A 26,278-nucleotide genomic window follows, 5' to 3' on the forward strand; every position below is an offset into this window, starting at 1 on the left:
TTGCTGCTTTTCCACAAGACCTGCTGCATGGAATCAAACAATTCAAAATAACTAGCTGGTCTGTTACTGATCCGTTAAGCCCAGTTCATACTTAGTTGCGCGCCAGTGTCACACACTAAAAGTAGCCGATCTACAAGCTCACAAAGCGCCGCAATGTGGATTTGAAGGCAGATGTCTTTCAAATGTAAATCGCCGCAGACATCCAGTAAGAGATTATGGTAAACATGGTTTGACGTTTATCTTTATTTTCAGTTTGTGTATTAAATCAGGCAGTACCTCTCCCACTGGGCCCATCACTCCCGAGTCCTGACTGTTTATCAATAATGAGTCGAGCATCTATACCAGTGGTTCTCAACCTGTGGGTCTGGACCCACAGGTTGGACCCACCTGTGGGTCTGGACCCACAGGTGTCCCCACATGATTTGGATGACAGTGGAGTGACAATTTAAGGATTTTAAGACCTTTTTAATACCTAAAAAAAAAAGCTAAGAAAAAGACCAATATGGCATCAAAAGTAATCAACAAACTGGTCAAACATTGGCCAAACTGTCAAAAAAAATAAGAGGCAAAAATGTAATAATTAGCCGATCTACACAACGCCTCACGTTGCGAGGCGTTGTGAGCTTCTAGATCTGCTATTTTCACAACATTTGTCTGTGGAACAGAGTCAAACTAAATTGAATGCCTCAACTCCTACATTCCAAGTGCTTGTCAAGGTGGGGGGCTCCCCAGTTCAAATTTGATTATTTTTGGGGGTCCCCAGTTCAAATAGGATTATTTTTGGGGGGTCCCCGTCCAAATATGATTAATTTTGGGGGGTCACTGCCTGAAAAGGTTGAGAACAACTGGTCTATACGAACACAATTGGCCCGTGTTCAGGGGAGAGGGAAGCCGGGCGGGCGGGGAAATCAAACACTGCACGTATTCCTACGGTCTGAGGGGCGGCACCTGTCAGCGGGGAGTGTTGGGTGGGAGGAGCATAGGACGAAGGCTCTACGTCCTCCCGGGGGGGGGGGCTCCTCACTGGCAGGTGAGTCAGTAGGATACGACCGCAGTGACAACACACAAATGTGTGTGAGGAGGAATCAATTGGCCTAACGACTAAGTAAGTAAGTATAGGTTGGGACAGGCTTATTGTTAGTATCAGCCAATAACGCGGGAGTCTGTCCCTGTTACAATGTGCTAGACCCCTAGGAGATGGATTTTGAGGTGGAGCACCCAGACCTAGCATCAGCTCCCAGTACTTAGCGCACGACTTGCCGCAACCCAGCCATGCTACTCATAGGCTGAGTTGGCGGTGCTCGGGATCGAACCCATGACCTTGTGGTCCAAAGGCGAAAGTCCGGCCGACTGAGCTGCCCGGACACAAACGACTAAATTGGGGAGAAAAAGGGGTAAAAAGCCAAAAAGAAATAAAATAATGTCTAAGCACAAACTGGTCTGATACATACTGGTCTGTTACTTCTCCCATTGGTCCCAGGGCTCCTGTCTGTCATCCACTAAGAAGAGGAGTGAGACATCCGTCTGTCTGTGTGTGCAGCCATCATGGCGGGCAAGCTGGACCTTGCTGGGCTGACGGACGAGGAGGCCAAACACGTATGGAACGTCATTCAGCGAGACTTTAACCTCCGCAAGACCGAGGAAGAGAGGCTGGGGTGGGTCACCTCTGTTCATGTTTTAATTCAGTGGTTCCCAAACTGGGGGTCCCAAAAATATGTTGAGGGGTCCCCAGATGATTAGCTTAATGTGCAACATAGTTTTCTCACATACAGTGTATAGAGGCTGCACATTTCTAAAGTTAAAATGTAATGACCTTTAAGACCTTTTTAATACCAAATTGGCCAAATCGTAAAATATTACGTAAGAAAGAGGCACACATTGTGAAAATAGCCGAACTGCAAGCTCACAACGCCTCGCACTGCGGACTGGGGGGTCCCCAGTTAAAATATGAATATGTTAGGGGGTCGCTTATCCAGAGCGACTTACAAGTGCAGTATTGGAATAAGCAGAGTAAGCATGAACACTGCTAGTCAACAAACCGCAAGGTAAATAGTCACATAAGTGATGAGTGCAGAGAGAACAATGAAGTGCCTCAAAGAAACTAAGATATCGTGTAAACAATGAACCTATAGCATCAGGTTTAAACATGTGCTCCAGAAAAACAAATCTAAGTAACACAAAACATGCAGACCAAGTGACTAAGATATATCTAGTAAACTCTAAGCATCAAGAAGGGATACAAGGACAGTGAGGTGCTAGGGGGGTGAGGTGGAGTCTGAAGAGCTGGGTCTTCAGACTACAGCGTAATACTGTGAGTGAGTTTGCAGTTCCGACTGCAATGGGGAGTTTATTCCACAGTTTGGAAGCCAGGAAGGAGAAGCAGTGGTGGAAAGTAACATGTACTCAAGTATTGTACTTAAGTAAAATGTTGAGGTATTTTTACTTTACTGGAGTATTTCTGATTTCCAATACTTTTACTTCCACTCCACTACATCTCAGAGGCAACTATTATACTTTTATTCCACTGCAATTATTTGAAAACTTTAGTTACCTTAACTAAAGATTTTGATTATTATTACAAAACCACTTAACCACTTTAGCCTTATATATACTTCGGCTATTTGAAAATAGCAGATCTACAAGCTTACAACGCGTCGCATCGCGACGCGTTGTGAGCTTGTAGATCTGCTATTTTCAAAAGATTTGTATACATATTGAACTTGTGAAATGGGACATTCTACATAATAAGTACTTTCTACTTTTTGTTCTTTGAGTACTTTTGATACCAATACTTTTGTACCTTTACTCAAGGAGATTTTTAATTCCGATCTTTTACTTCTAACAGAGTATGTCTACATTGCAGTATTGATAATTTTACTTAAGTAAAACATTTGAGTACTTTTTCCACCACTGAGGAGAATAATCTATGACATGACTATGTTTTGTGCTGGGTGTGGGCAGCAAACAGAAGCCAAGTTTATAACAGAAGGAGGAAGCACTGCCTGGGTTCAGTCACAGTGCCTTTTGCAAAATGTAGGCTAGCCTTTTCCCCTACAGTCTGCCTCACCACAAGCAGAACTTTGGGTTCCTTTGCTTTTATGTAAGCCAAGTTTATGTTTTAAAATAGACAGACATAAACCGATATCATCGGAAACTATTCTCATGCACTGTTAGAATAAAAAAGGAAGTCAGACTCTTAGTTTCTTAGTTTGTATTATAGATCATGAGTCATGGCAATACAGCATGCATGACACAGCAGTTTTTAAACAGCCCTTACATCAAATCACTTGAAACCTACATTACTCATCTTCCAAAAATATTCTTTATCACAAAATTGATAAAAAATCATATCTACTAAAGAACATTAGGTGATTTAAATGCTTTGCCAATTAAATAACACACCTCCATATTTAATTACACACATGTTTTGTTTGTTTATTTATGATTTATTTGTATTTAAACGAAACTAGCCGTTGGTGTGTGTGTATGTGTGTGGTATGGTGTGTCTAACTACTTGAAATGCGGTGTCCCTATTTTGGGCACGCAATTATAGGTGAACATTTCCCCCCAAAAATGAAGAGTTAACACATTTTCAAGTTTTTTTTTTTACAAGCTTTTACAGTATTTATTTTCATTTATTGAGTGCAGGACCTAAGTGGTGAACTGTGTCGGTGCCTTGTGTGTGCGTGAGAGAGGAATGTGTGAAAGCCCGCAGTTGTTTTTTCCACCCTCACGGTGATCACAGCTCGGTCACAAGGCTGCATCTCCAACACTGAGTCTTCTCAGTGGAGGAGCCAGCGCTGCCGTGAGGGCCCATTCTTCTGCGCTCACAAAGACCCTCTTTCTCCGACCCGCCGCATCCTCCCGCCGCGACATGGAGAAAAACAGGCGGCGTAATTAAACGATAGGCTACATCCGTTAAACAACACACCCCAGAAGCAACAATGTCCTCCTGAGACTGAATCGTTGATGCTTAAGACCATGAGTCACGGCCCGGGGTCAGTGAACTTTCCAGCTCAGCTGCATGAGTGGACGCAGTTTGAGGAGCCCACTAATCAGTCATCAATTAGAATTAGATTAGAATTTATTGTACTATTGTACTGTGGAATTTGCATGTTCTCCCCATGTCCCCTAGGGTAGGTACCCTCACAAAAACTTGCAGTAATCCTGGTCTCTATACTGCCTCCCCCTGGTCAGCCGGGGCGCCTGATGGAGGGGAAAGGAGCTGGTTGGAATAGCGTGCTCCTTACACGCGCTACATCCAACCGGGGAAACTCCCCCCTGTCAGGTGATAAGAAGGCTTGTTAGCTCTCATGCATTGAAGGAGGCATGAGCTCGGCTCTGGGCTCTCCCTAGGCTGGCAGAGGGAGTGTAGCGCCCAGGATTACTTAGACAATTGGCACTGGGTGAAAAAAATGGGGTTTCAAAATCGTGGGATGAAAAATTAAATTAAAAAATAATTTATTACACTAGATTTGTTTTTACAGCACGTTCAGCACAGAAACGCAGAGCAATAAACATAGTAGGATACAGGTAAAGACATAACTACATCCATACCTCCTAGAACTCAACGTTGCCATTGAGGCAGTTTTACCACCTAAATAACTTTATTGACTGTCGTATACCAGGTGTTTGTATTTTGCCCTCTCCTTTTTTCCCTCTACACCAAATATCTTTGCCGGATGTTCCCGTAATAGGGACACTAGGGTTCATGTGGTAACTTATTAATCCTGCTGTTACAGAGTGAACAAAACGCCTGCTAAAGTCCCCCATTATAAAGTCCTATATCTCAGTCAATAGCAGTAATGAGGGGGTGATCATCAGTGTGATTTCATATTGTGAGTGGTAGGCCTGTGGTGGCTGTGTCGTTTGGGTCTGAGAGTTTGATAGGTTGATGATTATGGTGCAAAGCTGCCTACGTTTAGCATAACACTGCAAGTGTCAAAGGCTCTTCTGTTTGCATTCCTGCAGGACTAGGGACAGATGGCATTTCAATTTCATCTCTTCAGGAAGAGAACTGTATGTGACTCTGAGCAGATCTGTGAAAAACATTGGGAATAAGAAGTGTGTCCTATCCAACTAGCTTAGAAAATAACCATGAATCTGTGGTTGGTTTGGAAGCAAACGGCAAAGTCTACCTGTTCCTAGTTAAAGCAAGGCACGTTTATTTGCATGCAGTAGCACGTTTCAACAACAAGGCTATTCAAAGTTCTTTACACGAAACATTAAGAGCATTATAAGCCAGTGTGAAATAAAGACATTATAAAGGCCATGTGAATCCAAAACCTCAGCAGAAGTCAACAGCAAACAGAAAAGTCATCAGAATTGATGTAAAAGAACTGAGAGCTGCAGCAGACCTTCAGTTTTGGGGGAGTTTGTTCCAGATTATAATTTCTCAAGACAGATTCTGCTAACAGCAGAATCTATCAGCACCACTGCCCTGAACATGTGGTGTTGTTGTTAGTAGGCATAAACACAGAAGCACTCAGGAGGAAGTGAACAAAGAAAGGGGAGGATTCAAACAGAGTTCCTATTTCTACACAAAATAGGAGGTGGTGCCCCCAGAAGCAAAAACAAAGGAAAGGGAGAAAACTATTTTTTTTCCCCCTTCGTTTTTGCCCATTCGGTAAAAAAAAAGGAAAAACATTCCCCCCCCCCTTTTTTTAACCGAATGGGTCCCCAGATTGGTTCCAGACAGATATATGGCGCATTAAAAAACTAGCACTGCTTCTCCACGTTTAGCTCTGATTCTGGGGACCTAAAGCAGACCTGTCCCAGATTACCTGAGGTTTGGATGTCTGCATGATCACTTCAAGATTAGAACTGTATTTTGGTCAATGCTTTTTTTAAAAACTATATTTTTAAGCTTTAATCCTGGGCACTACTCTCCCTCTGCCAGCCTGGGGAGAGCCCCGAACTGAGGAGGGAAGCAGGCCACTTCTTATCACCTGACAGGGGGGAGTTTCCCCGGTAGGACGTAGCGCGTGGAAGGAACACGTTATTCCAACCAGTTCCTTAACTTCCTTTCCCCTCCATCAGGCGCCCCGGCTGACCAGGGGGAGGTAGGATAGAGACCAGGATTACTGCATGTTTTTTGTGAGGGTATCACGGGGAGAACATGCAAATTCTACACAGAAAGGCCAAACCATTCAATGCTTTATAAACCAACAGTTAGCATTGTGAAGATCTGTGGAGTGGAATATGATGGACTTTCTTGGTATTAGTAAGGAATCGAGCAGCATTCTGAATCAACTGCAGCTTTTGTTGGTTGTTAAGCCATGAGTCTAATTAGGTTGACACGTTGTGTTGCTGTCTCTTGGGAACGATGTCTGAACCAGAGTCCTGCAACGGGCCGGGTACCCGCGGATACCCGACGGGTACCCGCGTTTGACGGATGAAAACGGGTGAAAATGTTACTTTTATAAGATCACGGGTACGGGACGGGCGGTACTGAACTAATCGCGGGCGGGTATCATTTTATTGTGAAAATCAGAGAGCACTGTTTCCGCCCAAACAACGTAACTTGTATAACTTAACAGCACAACCGCATGGAGCATGCTGGACAGTTATCTTAACTCACAAAAACACATTGAACATCCTGTTAAACCTTCAAATTAAAAGTATCTGATGACATAAACAACGACACATGTTTGCTGCGTAGATGCGCGTTCGCGCGTGGCTTAAGCTCGCTCCTCCGTCTTCACTTGCTTTCTGTACAAACCTGACCACTGAATGTAGCACTGTTGTTGAAGGCTGCTATCTTTTTCAACACACTTTTCAATAGGATTTACATTTTACACGGGTAAACGGGCGGACAACGGGTCGTTTATTTGACGGGCGGGGCGGGTCTGGTTCGTATTTTGAAATTATCACGGGTGACGGGTCGGTCTACGGATCTGAGTATTGACGGGCGGGGCGGGCGCGGGTTCTCAAAATTGGACCCGTGCAGACCTGGTCTGAACACCAAAAAACTAACCAAAAAATCTTAGAGACGTTGTTGCTAGCTGGATGTTAGCAGTAACTTAGGGGCCACAAACAAGTGAGTGAATATCTCTCCCCGCCCTGAACAACAACCCTTGAAATGCTGCCCCATGAGCAAGGCACTGATACTACTTATTTTTAACTGTCAAACTAGACACCACAAAAGCGGTTAAGCAGTTAAAGTGATATTTTTTGGTTTAAAACAAAGCTTTTTGGTTAAAAAGTAATCACTCTCCAGCTTTTTGATGAACAGAAAATACATTTTCAGGCAGGTGACAAAATGTCAGCCAATCAGGAGAGAGTACCCATTTATCAGATTAATTTTAGTGTTCCAGTTGCAATTGTGTCTGCTCATTTCTTTGTTCCAATTTCACTTGTTTAATGTCTGTGTTCTCTATCCTGATTGGATAAAATTGGTATCCTGACCTGACAATACATTTTCTGTTTAATTAAGTGCTGGAGAGACATGGAAACTCCTGTTACTGAGAAAAAATTCTATACTATTGCAATGATTACAGAATATACACTTATTTTAACTTATTTTAAGTACCAAAATCACTTACCCTACCTTTAACCACTTTTCAGTAGTTGTACCCCAGACATTATATCTATCTAATCATCCGGCTACTGCAAGAACACTAAAGCACATCCTGTATTACGTCCACATGTCATGCTGTGTGTCCTTTTAAACTTGCCCCGAGGACACCGCGAGATTGCACTGAAGTCACTCAAGGCTATTGCTGTAACCAAGAATGAGTTCTCAGTTCAAATTCCTGGTTTGACGATGACGGGACTCTCATGAGACAAACGGGAATCTTCGGAAAGCATGTGGAATAGAAAGAAAAATTTTTTTTTCGTGTTTTTAATGTGTGTGCTTGAGGCTAGAAGTGTTGCTGGGGATTCTGTGAGTCACATGAAGGGAAAAGAACAGGAGATGTCATTCGTTTGAGTGCTTCTCAGAATGAGGGTCCTGTGAGATTGACCCCAAGGCTGTTGGTGTAACCTTTCCTTAACGGGGGTTAGTATTAATGATGTCATCTTATTAGAACTATACTGTGTTTATTTCAGATTATATTCTCTCTTCAGCATTGCATTATGTCATCACAGGGGTCCCATGTTCCCAGGGTCCTGTATCCTCTCTGTCGGATGGAAACCAAAACTGTCCAAAAGTAGCAGATCTGCAAGCTCAAGATCGAGCTTACGGATCTGCTACTTTTGATGCTTTTGTGTGACACTGTAGTATGATCAGGTGGGGCATTGCACTTATGAAAAAAACAAAAAGTTAAAATACGGAGATAAGAGGTTTCTGCCCGACAGCAACCATATTATGTTCCTTCAGTCCTATTACAGTTAGGGTTAGGGTTCAGGTTGGGGTTAGGTTTAACATAGGGCTGAGGGAACACAGCCATGATATCCACTGGTTGTCTCAAAGGCACTTGCCATCGGGCAAGTACAGGTCATGTTCTACTTGCCCAAAGGTCATGCCTACTTGCCCGAAAAGTAAATCGTCCATTATGAAAGGTAAAATTTAAATTACCATTCAATTTACCACTTAAAAAAAAAATATATATGGGGCTGTGCGATAAAAAATGTCATACCTCAATTTGTATGCCAAATACCTACATAGCTATGAATGTGACTACGGGTTCACACTTGTTATTTTCTATTTTTAAGTGTAGTAACAGTGAAAACGGCACATTATAGATCAACAGTGCTCTTATTTTACATTCCACAGACCAGAAGACAGAGCGCTCTAGGTTTAGACAGATATCTCGTGTTGTGTTTATAGACAGTTGCATCCCCTCTTAAACACGCACATGCCCGGTCGGGCAACCCGAGAGCAAACTCCACCTACCCGAATTCCCGAAAGTTTTATTTACTTGCCAGGGGCAGGGGGGCAACCCTTAGTGTCAACGCCTGCTATCTAGTTTAACCAGTACAATGCTGCTACAATTGATTGTAATTGATAATTATTATTATTATCTTTATCTTTTTATTGGAGAATAACAATTTCAACATTCCGCCATTACATAATACAGCTCTCCATAGATGTATTTTTATTTTTAAACAAGACATTGTCAACAAAATAAAACACAATATCAGATAAAACAATTATCTTTTTTTTTGTATACTGGACTTTATATATTTGATTTGACTATGCCAACTGTTATTTGACCTGTTCTGGTGTTACATTTTCCATTACTCTCTATTCACTCTTTCTTTCCCTATTCTAACACTTTCTGTAACTAGATAGATAGATACCTTTATTTAACTAACCGCGATGTTGAGATAAAATGCATTTAACCCACTCTTTTACCACCTCAATAAAGTTCTGATCTTTTCTGCTATTCTCTCCTCTCCCTCTCATTCACTCCTCTCACTTTTCTTGTCCAGTTACTTTTCTTTCTCTTTTGCACTGTAATTGTATCCATTCGTATTTATTTTTGTACTTCTTTTGTTTTATGCATCCTATAATGTCATGGGTTTCCTTTGCTTGATGTTCTGTGTAAAGCACAGTTAATTGCCTATTGCCTTGTTGTTGAAATGTGCTATACAAATAAAATTGCCTTCCTCTCATCTCCTCCCCTCTCCTCTCCTCCTCTCCCCAGGGATCTAAAGGTGAAGATAGAGAAGGAGGACACAAAGACAGAGTTGCTGGGCACTCAGACCAGCCTGGCAGACTCTCACTGCATCCGCTGCCTGCAGCCGTTCAAGTTCCTGGTGAACAGCAAGCGCCAGTGTCTGGACTGTGAGATGTTCACCTGCAAGTCCTGCAGCCGCTACAACAAGAAGGAGCACGGATGGGTGTGTGACAACTGCCGCATGACCAGGTGAGAGATGGACGCTCAATAATACATACTGTAAACCACGGCGTACACACTGGTTGAACAGTGCCCAATGTTAGAGACATACTGGTTCTCAAACTTCTGGAAAAAAAAGTCAAGGATCCACAAATTGATATGTATTTGGCCACGGACCCCCATCTGAAAAGGTATTGTGCCAGGGACCACCCAGAAGAAAAGATTTATGTATGTATTTTTTTTCTCAAGATTATAAACTTTTTTTTTCTTCAGAAAAATAAATAAATAACAGATGTACAAGCTCGCAGTGCAGCACAAAGTGACGCACTGTGAGCTTGTAGACCTGAATAGCCAACGTATACATGTATAAAGTGATTAAAATGATTGTGATGCTGTATTAACTACTTTTCCTGCATGGGGACCCCCCATCACCAAAAGTTGAGTCTGAACTTAAGTAATTGCACCGCTTTTTAGTTGTTTATTTGCAGATGCGAAATTGTAGGATAATAATAAGTAGGTCTATATGCCACCCAACTTATATAATAATTATATAGTAGCCTATATAAATAGGTGAGTCACTATAACTCCTCATCTTTCTAATGAATTAACATGCTAAGGTGCCTCATCATCTTCTTGGGTCATCAGCTATTGTTGAGTTTGAGTTTTGTTTTTTATTTATTAGCACATAAAGAGTTAAAAACAGACAAGACGGATTCGGCATTTGAAAGCATGCATCATAGACATGCAAATTTTGACCCACTCGTGTGTGTGTGTCCACTGAGACAATCACAGGAGTGACATTAAATGTAACCGCATAATTATCTTGATACAACAAACCCCACCCATCTGGTACTGTACTGTGTATTCCAATGCATGGTATACAGTATGACATATTATGCGTGTGATGTGTTTGCACAGGGTGTTGAAGGTGGGCACTGTCGGCTGGTACCATGACAATGTAAGGACACGTTTCAAGCGCTTCGGCAGTGCCAAGGTCATGAGGTCACTGTACAAGAGGCTGAATGGAGAGGGTGAGACCATTTTTTTCCGTCTTTTTTTCCTTTTTACCCCTTTTTCTCCCCAGTTTAGTCATTATGCCAATTATTTAGTCGTTATGCCAACTATCATCACCCTCTCCTCCTGCCCTGAACGCGGGCCAATTGTGGGCCAGAAAAACCCACAATCTCTGTGGCGGTGGGCAGGGACTTTACCACTGCACCACCCAGTGGTGGAAAGTAACTAAGTACATTTACTTAAGTACTGTACTTAAGTACAATTTTGAGGTATTTATACTTGAGTATTTCCAATACTTTTACTTCTACTCCACTACATCTCAGATCCAAATATTGTACTTTTACTCTACACTTATTTGAAAACTTTAGTTACTATGTAGATTTTGATTATAATTACAAAACATACATTAACCACTTCAGTCCTATACATTCTATTCTTTCGGCCATTTGAAAATAGCCGATCGCATACTTTTTCCACCACTGGGCGCCACCCAAGCGCCTGAGACCATATTTTCATATGCAGAGACATGAGTCAGACAAGCCTCACATACTGACATTACTATTCAGGTTAAGATAAACACTATCAGTCATCCCAAACAGTAAAATCACCAGTGTTCATTTAGCCATTTATAACTCTGTGTGAAACAGGTCAATTTGCTTAAATGTATAGTACTCTCTCAGAGTTTAATTGAATCCAAGAAATTTACTGTGCAGGGTCAGAGTAGTACGGAGAATATATTTGTAATTTTGTAATTCCATTGCAATTAAACCGAAGATGACGTTTGACTTTGTGAAGATAGATAAGTTGAAAAAGATGAATGAAAAAGAAACTGTTGATTTAATTGGAATTATCACGAACGTTAATGATGTATCAAATATCAGAACTACAAAAAACAAAATACTAGCCAGAAGAACCATGGATTTATTAGACGACAGTTATACGAAAGTTACATTAACACTTTGGGGGGACACAGCAGTGTCATTTAAAGGAACTTCAGATTCAATTTTAGTTATAAAATCAGCATGCATCTCAGATTACAAAGGTAGATCACTTCACATCATTCATTTCGAACATTATTTTGAATCCTGACATTGAACAAACACTATTTCTTAAAAATTGGTATAAGAACATGAATAAATCTTTAGAAATAGAATGTTTAACTCTAAATTCATCGGATGAATTTTTCACCTGGAAAACATTGAAAGAAATTAAGAATTCAGCAGAAGGACAGATAGAAGTAATTAATTACTACAAATTAGTGGGTGAGATTATCGACATGGATATAGAAAACTGCATTTATCAAGCGTGTCCAGAATGTCTAACCAAAATTACAGAAAGGGCTAATGATTTTTATTGTGGAAAATGCAAACACATTAGAATATTTATTTACAAATTTGCATTGAAATTGAAAATTAGAGATTCGACAGATTCAGTCTGGGTAATTTGTTTCGACAAGATGGCTGAAATTCTGTTAGGTTGCAATGCAGAGAAATTGGCAGCATTACGAAATACAGATGAATTATCTTTCAAACAAATATTGCTGAACTTAATTTTGACAAAACATATCTTTTCGAATAAAATGAAAATAGAACGACACCAGAATGAAACTAGAATAAATACTAGTGTACTGAATATTACTGATATTATTAACTAAGATACAGTTATTAATATACTTCAACTTTAGTGAGAGAAACCTATCTCTTCTTTGTTTTTTAGAAATGCATAAGATAACATAGTTTTATTTCATTTTTCTTTTTGTGTTTTATTTGGGCAAAATAAATTGTCAAAATATATATTTTTTCATATTATTTTCTTTCAATAATGTATAACAGAAAATGTTTTTTTTTAAATAAATAATTTAGTATGTATATATGTAAATATATTACAATTTTTTTTTATTTTTTTTAACCATTGTACATCGGAATATGACTTTCATAAAGACTGTTTCAATAAATATATTTATAGTTATTTAGTTATATAGTTATTTATTTTTTGTACATCATTGGTTGACTCCATTCAGTATTGTGGTTAGCTAGGAAGACACCGCCCACTTCACACAGGGTGCGATTTTTTTACACTTTGTGAGATAACTAGGTCTGCCCTCGACTAACCAATTTCTTGGTCAACTAATAGTCATATGGAAAGAAAAGAAAACGTGTTTGCTTTAATGCTTTTGTATTGGAATCCCTATAGGCAAATCTTAGATCGCTTCATATAAGAACTGTGTTCCAGAAATTTACAAATCACCCGGTAATTTTACTCATATGGATATGAAGCATCAACTGACGGTGAAAAAGTACAAATGTATCTTTTTTTTCTCCAAACACAGAAGCTATCAAATGTAACTCAATATCATAAACGACACAGAGTCACATACCTGACGGTGGACAAAATCACTGGGGTCACGCCGTGACCCAGGGGTAGTGGGAGTGACGGACTTTGGTACTATATAGAGTTTAAAGAGTATAAGGTTTCTGCCTGAGAAATTATTGTCAGATTCCTGCAAGCAAAAGTATGTATCTGGAAATAACCCTCTCTGATTCTGATGTAAATAACAATGCATAGTTGTTTTCTTCTCTCAGGTGGTCGAGATGACGACACTCAAAGCATGCCTGATGTTCGCGGTGAGTTATACATCCGTCTAAGCATGAATATAAACATTTAAAAACACATTAAAATTATTCGTTGTCTGACTATGAATCTGCTGAGTTGTAAAATGCTTGTTGTAAAAATGCTGTTGTAAAATGCTGTATAAACTCTCACACACACACACACACACACACACGCACACGCACACACACACCTGTCAAAGCATGATATCATTATTACTGCACAAAATAAATTATATCACAATATCAGATTGTGTTGTGAATTTAGATTTTGTCTCTGTCGGATGGAAACCTCATTATGTCCAAAACTGTTACCTTTCAGGATTCAAATTCAAAAGCATCAAAAGTAGCAGATCTACAAGATCAAAACGTGTCGTTTCGAACTTGTATCTGCTACTTTTGATGCTTTTGTGTGACGCTCTAGTAGTCTAGTATGATCAAGTAGGACGTTAATTTACGAAAAAAACTCAAAAAGTTAGAGTATGGAGATAAGAGGTTTCTGCCCGACAGCAACGATTTACAGTTTCTGATAACATTTTAGGTGAGAGAAAGGCCTTGCCGGTTGCTCACATTTCCCATTTAGGCTACAACTTCTAGTTTAAAGACGGGGTGCCGTGATTTTCAGTGATTTTTCCCCCCCTAAAACATAATCAGCAGGTATTATGGTTATACTAGGAGGAAGATTTTTTTCAAAAAAGTGTACAGAAAGTGTTAAAATTATGTTTTTATGTGGACACGCCTCCAGTTCATTAAGTATACCTGGTTCTCACCTTAGCACCTCCTCCACCACCTTAGCACCACCCACATGTCCTAGTCCCTCCTCCTCCTCATGCCCACACCTGTTGTGTTATGATAATGAGGGGGAGGGTATAATTTTACTGTGTCGTTAAAGTGCTGTTTTTCTATTGGCACGTTTGACCCTCAAGGTTTCAGCCTCCAGGAAGAAACTCAAAATAGTCAGAGAAGACATAAAACACCATAAAAACACCACCAGGGGGCTTAATGAAGTTCTATCAATCTCATAGACACATGAAAAACAGAAAAAGTGCAAAACCATGGCACCACCTCTTTAAACGTTTGGGGAGTTTCCATGCATGTTGTAGGGGAGTCCCTCTGAATGTAAACGCTGCAAACAACTGTGGATGTACTGTATGCATTGATGCTCGCACTTTGAGATGCAATGGTGTACACATTACTGGAATTAATTCATCTCATTTAGTTACCTTTTCATCCAGGTGTTTATAACTGCCACGAGGACGACCACGGCGAGGCTGAAGCTCAACGCTACAAAGCGGTAAAAAAAAGAAATAACTCCTCTGTCTACGTACTGTAAACAAATAATAAAAAGCAAAAATAATCCAAAGAGCTTTTTAAAAAGACGTGGAATAAAAGCATCACTTTCCCCCATAACATTGTCCCGGTCGAAATGTATTGTTTTGTTTAAAGTTTTTTGTTGAAAGCAATTTTTTTTTGTTAAAATAAGTGTTAAATAGCTCTATATTCTGATAGTCCTCATTGCTATAGAGGGTTTGTTCAATAACAGGAGTCTCTCCAGCTCTTTATTAAACAGACAACGCATTTTCAGGTCGGGATACCAATGTTATCCAATCAGGATAAAATAACTCAGTCAGGATACAGATTAACTAAGTTAAATTGGAAGTGGTGACACAAATAAATGAAGCAGACAAAATTGGAACTGGAACACTATAAAAATGAAGCTTATAAATGGGTACTCTCTCCTGATTGGCTGAAATGTTGTCACCTACCTGAAAATGTATATTCTGCCAATCAAAGAGCTGGAGAGACATGATGGAGACTCCTGTTACTGAACAAACACTCTATAGCAATGATTACTATCAGAAAATATAGTGCTTTAACCTTTCAACAAAACACTTTTTTTAACCCAAAAATATCAAAGCGTACCAATAACTCTGTTAACGGCTGCCATTATCCATGTCTGCTTTAGCCATCGCGTTACAATGTGGCAAACTACCTGATTGCTGCCTTATAGATGTGAAACAGGGAAATAACAAACCTTATGCAACAGAGGGTGATGTAAGAGGTGATGTAAGAGCAGCATCTAGTGGCTGAATGTTGTCTATTGCACCTTAATCACTGACTATCATACAGCGTATAGTTCTGAATGTGAAGTGTGTGGCATGAGGAATATGGGCCCAGCAGAGCCCTGAAGCTGCTGGGATCTGATGATGTAAAGAGGTTTTGTTAAAGTAGTTTCTTGCATTCTGATGTTGTTGTTTTGTTGATGATGGTTTTTTTTTATGCTGTTCCAGACGAGAAGGAACAAGAGGCTTCTCTCAGTTCATCCCATGGACTTTGATGCTGCTGAGGACTATTTCACACACTCCCGACGTCAGTCTATGCAGGTACAGTAGTGTGCACACACACATGTGCGCGCAAGCACATTTCATGCACGCATGCATCACACATTCATCATACACAATTTCAAACACAAACACACATGTGTTCATGAGTGCACATGCATATCGTCGTTGGTGAGTGCTGATCATATTACTACAGCGTCACACAAAAGCATCAAAGGTAGTGGATCCGCAAGCCCACGGCACGTTTCGAGCTTGTTGATCTGCTACTTTTGCTATTTTCTAATTTGAATCCTGAAAAGTAACAGTTTTGGACATATGATTGAGGTTTCCACCCGACAGAGACGCACACATTCTCACACACACACAATGTGTGTCATTCGCATTACTTTTTTCTTGTCAATGCATGATGTTGTTTCCATCATCATGTCAGACCCATAACCAGATCCAGGAGGAGCGAGGCTACAGGAACGACATGGACTACCACCACACCGACGTGTTGCCCCAGCGCAGCAGCCGCAGGAGGAGCCTGGCCGGATACAGCGCGCGTGGTAGAAAACAACACACTCACTGAATTTGTTTATTTTTGGTACTCATGCACCCATTCTGTGTTTAGAGTGTTAGCTCTAAAACAGTGGTTTTCTAACTTTTTAATGTCAAGGACCGCCCAAATTGATATGTATTTGGCCGCGGACCGCCCCATCTGAAAAGGTTTTGTGCCAGGGACACCCCCAGAAATTGTTGTTGTAACGTTCGATATTTTCCTAAAGAAATCCAAAAATAGCAGATGTACAAGCTTGCAGCGCAGTGAGCATGTAGATCTGCTACTTTTATATAGCCAACATATAAATAGATGGTGTGGCAAAAAATATTCTGATGCTATATAAAATACTTTTACTGGGACCCCCTGGAAACCCCTCCCCCAACATCTTAGTGGCAAAATATGTTCTCACACGCCAAAAAAAATTAATCACATGCTTTTGTTTTGTCTTTATTCCTAATAATAATAATAATACTAACAATAAAACAGTTTGAATACACTTGGGGTGTAAGATTATTTTCTAACCTTCATGATTTTACAGAATTATAGATACGGGTCACGGGGCGGGTTGAGCCATAGATTTATATATAGGTTTGCGGGGCGGGTTGAGGCGGGTTGGGTTCCGTGGCGGGGCGGGGCGGGTCATGAAAAAACCCGACCCGCACATCACTAGTGCCTACGCATTGCATGGTTGCCCCCCAACACTGCAGTCAAGTCAGGTCAAAACAGTCTAGACTAGTTCAGAGGCTAGGGAAAAGAGGCGTGTTTTTTATCTAGATTTAAATGTCATGGATCAGGCAGGCTGTTCCGTAGTTTTGGGCCAGCCACTGAAAACGGCCTATAGTTTCAGGCCGGTTCGTGGGACCAGGAGAAGCCTCTGGTTAGATGATCTCAGTGGCCTGGGGGTGTGGAGGGGACAAAGAAGCTCTGAAATGTCCATGGGGACAGTAGGTTGTGCATACTCAGTAAAGTGGTGGTAATTCTTTCTTTCTCTAGCAGAAGAGCACGGGGACAACAGGATGGTTCGTACCCAGTAAAGGTGGTCATTCTCTCTTTCTCTCGCAGAAGACCACGGGGACAGCAGGATGGTTCGTACTCGCTCTCTGTCTAAGATCAGCTCAACGATGGCCAGACAGCAGTATGTAGACACCTCAGACGAGGAGGACTACCAGCGGTACCCCCCGACGTTCCAGCAGAACCACTACCGACGAAGACCCAGCACCCGAGCATCCTCACAGGAGAACCTGGGACAAGCCCTGCCGGTACCCTGCCACTGTGTGACTGTGTGTGTGTGTGTGTGTGTGTGTGTGTGTGTGTGTGTGTGTGTGTGTGTGTGTGTGTGTGTGTGTGTGTGTGTGTGTGTGTGTGTGTGTGTGTGTGTGCTTCTATTACTATACTTGTGTGGACCACATGTCTCCACAAGTATGGAATTTGAGAAATACACATTATGAGGGAAAAGGTGAAAGAGAGACATTATGAAGAGAAAGGTGTTTTATGTGGTTAAAAAGATTGGTTTTGAAGAGTTAGGCTAATAATTAGGAAAAGATTCAGGTTGGGGTTAGGATTACGATTAGGTATTTAGAGGTGTAGAGTTACAGGTCGGTGTGGAAGTAGATGCACGGCCTTATTAACGCAAACCAAATAGCCGATCTACTAGATCTGCTATTTTCAGCTTTAGGATTACGGTTAAAAATGGCACGCATCCTAAAATGTTGATGTCCTCATAAGTAATAGTAACGTGAGTCCGTTTCTGACTCAAACAGTAATTGACAGTTTTGAACTTTACGCGGTTCTCATAATGATATCTAGCCTCGTGGGATTCATGTTGCAGATTACTGAGCTGGGCAAGCGCATGACGGCCATTGAGAGCCTTCTAAACCGTCTGGAGGAGAAGATGACCAGTCCTTCAGATGAGGTAAGACATGGGCCCCAACAGGTCTCACATACAGTACAGTACAGTACAGAACCACTTCTCAACATTCAACATTAGGCTTACTTTATTTGTCATTTCCGGCTGCAAGCATCAGAAAACAAAAATACATTTCTCCTAAAAGACAGCGAAAGATTAAATTAACAGTGGGAAAAACTAAAAACTCAATTACTAAATCTAAATAAATAAATTCAAAGCATGACATAAAAACAAACATAACCAGATATTTTTTTTCTTTACTGCTATATCATAAAAGTTCAAATCTAGAGTTCATCTAATGCATAGAAATGCGTATTCAGAGTTCATATTATATACTGTACTGCCTAGCTTGTGGGTGGAATAAATGAAAAAGGGCAGGCTGTTTTCTCATGTCATTAGTCTGACAGTTTTTCAGACTTCCATCCTGGCACGGATACTCTTGTATCGTTTTCACCCAATAACATTAAATCATAATTGATTTTACATCTATTAGGGAATTGTCTTCAACATTATGTTGCTGTGAACACCCAACAAAAAAACATTTATGTCAGGAAACACTCAGGTCATTAGGTCACATGCCTTGTTATCCAGTACCTGGCCTAAATCAACCATCTCCACATTTAAGTGGTCAAATATAGGCCACCAATAAGTGCAGTGCGAGAGTAATGGAAGTGATAGGCTAGCCGTCAGCTGACGCAGCATAGCGTGACATTGAGTGTGCTGCCAGAACTAGATCATTAAACAACTGAAACATTAAGACTGCTGATAACAAGGTAGATGAACCATGTTATTTAGAGCAACACAACAGTACAATGCAAAACATGCAACCTGGCAATAGACTGCAGTACACAAAGCTCACAATTTAAGCTAAAAACTGGGATTTATTTAAATAGCAGTACAATGTTATTTTAACCAATCTGTATGGCAGAGTTAAAATGAGTATAGGACAGGGCATGTCAAAATGGGTGAACACTGGGCGAAAATAGGCAAACATTCGGTGAAAAATGCCGATCTACAAGCTCAAAAATCGTCCAGCTTATAGATCGGCAATTTTCATGGAAGAAATGTTGGTGTAGAGGGGAAAAAGAGGTTAACCGCATGAAATCTAGAATCCCTCTTCTGGGTTCGAACATTCAGCGGAAATAGTGATCACAAGCTCACACAGCGTCACATTGTGACACGTTGTGAGCTTGTACATAGGCTCTTTCTGCCAAAGATAGTGTTGTGCGAAAACAGGGGGGAGTATAGCAGATCTACAAGCTTGTAGATCTGCTATTTTTTGAAAAATCGTGAAAATATATGCAAAATAATCTTTTAATATATATATATTTCAAAGCAAACATTTGTAACTCAAATCTTTGCTTCTGGGGATTCAACAAATGTCTTCTAACTATAAACTGTTTTTATTTATTTATTTATTTTCACTTATGTTGCTATTTATCAGTGGTTCTCAAACTTTTTTCATGTCAAGGACCCCCAAAATGTTATGTATTTGTCCACGGACATCCATCTCAAAATATGGATGTTTGAGTTAAAAATGCATATAAGACTTGACACATTTTCAAGATTTAAAAAAAATAGCAGATCTACAAGCTCAGAGCGCGTCATTTGGCATTCGGTGCCGCTCTATGAGCTTGTAGATCTGCTATTTTTGAATAGCCCAGAGAAATCAAAAAATGACACAGATGCGTTCCCGGTCTTAAAGGCTTAAGCGTTGATCTATCTGTGAACAATAACGTGACCACGATCAAACAAACCACGCCTCCGCACACACGCAGGCCGCAGCTCCATCGGCCGCCAAGGCCGAGGAGGAGAAGCTGAGGAGGAAGCTGAGCGAGCTGGCGGGACACCTCAGCGACAACAAGGGCCTGTCCTCGGACGAGGAGACCGGCGGCAGGAGGCCCTACTCCCTGCCCAGGGGCATCCCGGCCAGGAGCGGCCCCCCCGCCAACACCCCCACCCTGAAGGACCCCGACCTCAGCTCCTCCAGTGACGAGTTACCGACCGACGCGCAGAAGGTACGCTGTAGGAGGAGTCGCGTTGTACGATGAAGCATCATTTATATCGTATTCACCTTATTCCTGACCACGCCCAGGAAGTAGGTAGGAAGGTAGGGGAGTAGGGGGGTGGGGACATAGTTATAAAAACCTAGATACCTCATTGGCCTCTGCAGTTCATTGGAGCGACCTGTATCGTGGCCGCCATTTTGGAGAAGGCAAGCTTCCTGACTACTGGCCAATCACAGCGCGTCTTTTCCGGGACTTGTCAGAATCTAGTTGTATAAAAATATCCTGTTATATTTTTATACAACTAGATTCTGACAAGTCCCGGAAAAGACACGCTGTGATCGGCCAGTAGTCAGGAAGCTTGCCCTCTCCAAAATGGCGCCCGAGATACAGATGCCTCAGAGCCGAATGAGGCGTCTACCTTTATGTCTATGGGTGGGGAGCCCCATATCAAGGGGTTTCCTGTTTACCAGTGTTGCCAGGTCTGACCTTTGGGCTTGATTCTTAAGTGTAGTTGCTTATTTTGGCTTGCTTCCTAATGTCTTTTAAACCAGTGGTTCCCACATTTCTTTCATGTCAAGAACCCCCAGATTAATACGCATTTGTCCGCGGACCCCCATCTGAAAAAAAATTGTGCCAGGGACCCTCATGCAAGATTTTTGTTGTGGAAATGTTTAAAAAATAGTCACAAAATCACACTTTTTCCCCAAATATGTTTTGAAAATAGCAGATCTACAAGCTCACAACATGTCGCAATGTGACGCGTTGTTAACTTGTATATCTGCTATTTTCAAATAGCGATGTAAAGTGGTAAAACTTAGCCTATACTCGCTTTTTCGGGGGCTTGTTTTCATAGACCTGGCCGCTTGTTTCTCTTGCAAAATCTGGCAACACACTGATTACCTGCATTACACCTGTAGCCTACTAGGGAGGAAGTGGACAGATATTGAATGAAGCCGTAGAAAAGGGCAATGGCCAAGAATTAGGTGAATAAACCGCACATACGGCCCGAGGGCCAGACCCGGCCCCCCCTGGACAATCTCAATCCGGCCCGCAACCGGCCGGAGGAAAATAAAACATCCCCCCAAAAAAATCTCAATTATAAAAGGCAGCAGATTTTTTGGGTAACTTATTCTAACTCAATACCCAAAATTAGCAATTCATATTTACAATTTGAAATGTGTCCTCTACTACAGTAAGTAGGCAGGTGGTATACTATTAGCCTGGCATCATCAACAATGAACAACTATGAAACTGGAACCATTCTTTTTCACTGGAGTACACCAGCTGTGTGGAATACACCGGTCTGATCTACAACTATAAAGTTTATTGCATCTTCTCAGAATAAAGTATCAACATATTTGTATAAAAGAAATGTGAGCTCTCTTGCTGCCTTATGAAGCATATATCAACGGCCCTGCCTGTCTCTACCACTGAATGCTTCCATTGGAAAGGGACATGATCATTCAAATAATCTGACCATTAAAATACTACATGATAAATTGAACTGAGCTTGATGCAAATGAGCTGAACTCAAATTGAGACATTTTGAGAAAACCAAATGTTGTGCTACATTGCGTAGCTACTTGGTGACACGTACCTGTTGGACCACCCACTAACACGCGTCCCTTTCCATGGCTTTCAGAGATCCACGGCCACCGCCCTCTGCGACCTCACCACTGAGGTTCTCAGAACCATAAATGCCACCGAAAACGCTATGGTGGAGTACGGCCACTCTGAGCCTATTGTCAGGACCCACTTATCAGTGCCTGACGTTAAGCAAGCAGAGGAAACTTACAGAGAACTTGAGGAAAATGTAAGCTTCAGAGGATACAGGTGTAGAAGTCCCTCTTTAGAACCGAAAATGCTTGTCCAGTTTAAGCTCACTGTAGCCTACTACTACTGTATATGGCCAAAAGTACAATGAAATGTCAATTAAACTAATTGTATTGTACTTTTGAATGATTTGCGTTCGGCTGTGGAAAAACTAGTGCTTGTAACACACTAATTCATTTATATTCTATAAACTCTCTGCCCTATAATGCAGGATGCATGCATTGTATGAAAGGGGGGGGGGGACTTCTACAACATCTCTTTCTTTGTCTCCCCGCTTACCCACTTCTGTTGGGTCATACTATTCACCCAAAACAACCCAAAAGCCAAAACTACATAACACTACACAGCACTACCCGAAACATGCAAGTAAAGATACACAAAATAACCCAAAACTAGCCAAAACAACATAAAAACAAGCACCCAAAAGTATGCCAAACTTTACAGGCATGTTTTGGGTTTTATGGAGTAGTTTTGGGTGATTAGTTTGACCTCTTGTGTTTGGAGCTGCAACTAAGCCACGCCGTCCTGTCGTGTTTATAGCATGCAAGCAATGAGTGCTTGAGTGCTTGTGTGTGCTTGGCTACCATGTGTGGAATGTGTTATAAATAGGGCTGGGTATTTAACAAAAGAAGAATAGTTCACAGAGAAGATTGTTTGGACATCTTATGCCTGTATTTAGGCCAGGTGCTGGACATCAAGGCAATCAAGGCGAGAATCAAGGAGAAGATTAAAAACATCCGCACTCTGTTTTTAAGCTCCAAAAACAAACTTGTATTACTGGCGCAACGTTTTGACCCAGGCAAATGCCTCCATCAGTTAAATGCCTGATGAAGACCTAAGACGGTCGAAACGTTGTGCCAGTAATAAAAGTACGTTTTTGGAGCTTAAAAACGATGTTTTTAATCTTCTCCTTATTTAAAAAAAAAATGCCTACCATTACAGTTCAGATTTCTGTCATAATAGATATAAAGTAGCAAAATAACTTCTTGCAACAATACGTTTTTAATTAGGTTATTTAACAACTTCTTGATTAATCTATCACATAGTGAAGTGTTAGGCCAGTTAATAAATTAAACCCCACAGTCAAACTAGTATCGAAATTCTAACATGCCTGAACTGGTACAAGTATGAAAACTCATCCCAAAATACCCAGCCCTACACAGTCAAACCTTCCGTGTAAACCTATCCATTTGAAACTCTGAGAAGCGTGCACATGTAAGTAAAATGGACCCTTACGAGCAGTGCTGGAAAGTAATTACATTTACTCAAGTACTGTACTTAAGTACAATGTTGAGGTATTTTTACTTTACTGGAGTATTTCCAATTTTCAGTACTTTTACTCCTACTCTCAGAGGCAAATATTGTACTTTTACTCCACTACAATTACTTGAAAACTTTAGTTAATTACTTTGTAGATTTTGATTATCATTACAAAGCATACATTACCCACTTCAACCTATATACATTTCGGCCATTTGAAAATAGCCGATCTACAAGCTCACAATGCGTCGCGATGCGAGGCATTGTGAGCTTGTAGATCTGCCATTTTCAAAACACTTTTATACATTTGAAAACTTGTGAAACGGGACATTCTGCCTAATGAGTACTTTCCACTTTTGGTACTTTTTGATACCAATACTTTTGTACTTTTACTCAACTACATTTTGAATTCTGGCCTTTTACTTGTAATGGAGTATGTCTACATCGCAGTATTGACACTTTTACTTAAGTAAAAAAATTTAGTACTTTTTCCACCACTGCTTACGGGTCCATTTGCGTACATTTGCACGCCTCTCAGAGTTCAATAAACACAAAGGATTTTGACAGTGTAGTGATGAATGAAGGTGCAGCAGCAGCTTGGAGGTCAGAAAGGTACCGACCAGGGTGTGATCTCCACATCCCATGTCCAAACCCCCCGCAGGTCTACATCACAGCAGGAAAGTCTTTCGACCTGGAGTCCAAGCTCAGGCTGCTGGAGCAGAACACCAAGAACCGCCTGGGAGGAACCACAGACTCCGACCTGTCCGAGCTGGAGGACGTATTGACTCTGACCGCCGCCCGGGTCCAAAGCACCGAGAGCGAGGTGGGTGGATAACAACCCATAGATATGATATACTGTAAGACCAACCCATAGATATGAATGATATACTGTATGACCACTGCCAGGGTTCAAAGCACCGAGAGTGAGGTGGGTGGATAACAACTGGATATGATATGCCAGGGGTGGACAACTCTGATGATGCAGAGGGCCACTATATTTCCACACTCACTCCAGAGGGCCACATTGCATATACTGTCTCTCCGTATTTTAACTATTTTCGCCATTCTATGTCACACAAAAGTAGCAAAAATAGCCGATCTACAAGCTCAAAACGCGTCGCAGTGCAACGCGTTGTGCAATGCGTTTTGAGCTTGTAGATCTGCTATGTTGCTATTTTTTTATTGGAATCCAGATATTTGTTTGATATTTTTGTATTGGTATCCTGAAAAGTTTAATTTTTATTTAATTTCAAATGCATTTAGTTATCCTCATGTTAACTTTATGAACTTAAATACAAATACATTGGACATAAAAAAGACAATATAATTTTAATACTAGTCATTAAGCTACTAATATAGACTGAAGTAATTGAAGCGGGTCATGTTTGCATGTTTGGAATTGTAACAGCTGAAATCAATAATATATCAGTAATCCCATATTAACCTGCGGGCCGCATTAAGTGAAGGTGGGGGCCGCATGTGGCCCCCGGGCCGCCAGTTGCCCATGTATGTGATATATACTGTATGACCGACCAAAAGATATAATATATATCGTCGCTGTCGGGAGGGAAACCTTGCCAAAAAGTTTTCATCAGGAAATGGGAAAACAATGTTAAAAACCGAAGTCCTGACGCCACTTCTTCATCCCCTGGGTCAGGGAAGTAATTTCTCTATGGAGAATAACATTGGGTCATCTTAGAATCATCTCATATAAGAGATATTGTGGTCCAATAATAAACAAACTGTCCCGGCTCTATTGTCAGGGAGGTGGCTCTGTATCGCTTACGATATTCAGTCGCTCATATTTGATACAGTCTGTTTCTGGCAAAAATGTAATTAATTCGGCAGCGGTAACGTTAGTTAGAAATTGATAATTTAAAATATGCTCAAATTATTTTTGATTTCTTGCCCACCTTTGAAGCAAAAAATTGCCGATTTACAAGCTCACAGCGCGTCGCATCGCAGTGTTGTGAGCTTGTAGAGTGGCTATTTTTGCCAATTTTGTTTGACACCGTTGTATTATACAGTAGAGTAAGGCATTAATTAACAAAAACCTATACTTTCTTTTTCTTTAAGAAAGTTTTGCTCCCATAACGTATTATCATTCTCTCATTGCAGGTGTCTGATATAGAAAACAAGATTGCGGCCCTTAGTGCCATGGACAAGTCCAAGAAAAAGGCAAGCTGGATCCTTTATATCATTGATTATCAAAGTGGGGTCCTTGGGGGGTACCAAGGGGTCCCCAGCAATTAGTTAAAATAGCGTCACAATCATTTTAACCACTTTAACCATATTTTACACTTTGGCTATTAAAAATAGCAGATCTACAAGAAAATAGCAGATCTACAAGCTCATAGCGCGGCACCGAGTGCCGCGCTATGAGCTTGTAGATCTGCTATTTTTGAAAAATCCCTGGCACAAAATATTTTTGGAGACAGGGGGTCCGCAGCCAAAACAAAACATCATTTTGGGGGTCCTGCTTTATATAATATGATTTGACTGTGTCACTGGAACATAACATGAACACAGATATCTAGATAGGAAATGCCGATTATCGTCTTTGAGCTCTACTGGGGTTAGACAATAGCTCAGCTACCACTGGCACTTCTATTATTAAATCATAATCTGCTGAAAATTTCAGGTTTAAAAAAATATATAATCAAATGTCACCTTGTGGTTAGATTACTCATTGTAATCCTGCATTTTGGATGTGTATGGAGTGTGGGGATATAACACCAATTACTGTTCATTCCTAGTTTTTCTTTACATGCAATCTTGTAATTCATTAAAGGGATAGTTCATCCCCAAAATGATTTTTTTCCTATCGATTACACACCCCATGGAGACTTGAATTCAGGGGGATTTTTTTGTTTTTGTCGCATTACTAAGCCAATAATTTGATGACCAGTGGTAGGAGGCTCAAGTTGTCAACTTTGAGTCTCCTACCTGAGACGTTAGCATCTTTCCGCCGTCATCAAATTA

The 26,278-nt window shown here is 40.9% G+C and overlaps 1 protein-coding gene across 1 annotated transcript; it reads left to right on the forward strand.

The window, feature by feature from the left end:
• Positions 1-1,545: 1,545 nt before the first annotated feature.
• On the forward strand, positions 1,546-25,837 carry mlpha (melanophilin a; the record flags this gene model as incomplete). The annotated part of the gene is made up of 15 exons (XM_080421979.1): positions 1,546-1,655; positions 9,591-9,812; positions 10,701-10,813; positions 13,379-13,420; positions 14,641-14,699; positions 15,697-15,797; positions 15,924-15,975; positions 16,178-16,295; positions 17,351-17,547; positions 18,117-18,200; positions 19,973-20,212; positions 21,846-22,016; positions 23,958-24,119; positions 25,415-25,474; positions 25,826-25,837. 15 exons carry the CDS (start codon positions 1,546-1,548, stop codon positions 25,835-25,837), a joined length of 1,743 nt encoding a protein of 580 aa, XP_080278105.1.
• Positions 25,838-26,278: the final 441 nt, after the last annotated feature.

The sequence above is a fragment of the Gymnoscopelus braueri genome (assembly GCF_963280865.1).
Source record: "Gymnoscopelus braueri genome assembly, chromosome: 24".
NCBI classification, from domain to species: domain Eukaryota; kingdom Metazoa; phylum Chordata; class Actinopteri; order Myctophiformes; family Myctophidae; genus Gymnoscopelus; species Gymnoscopelus braueri.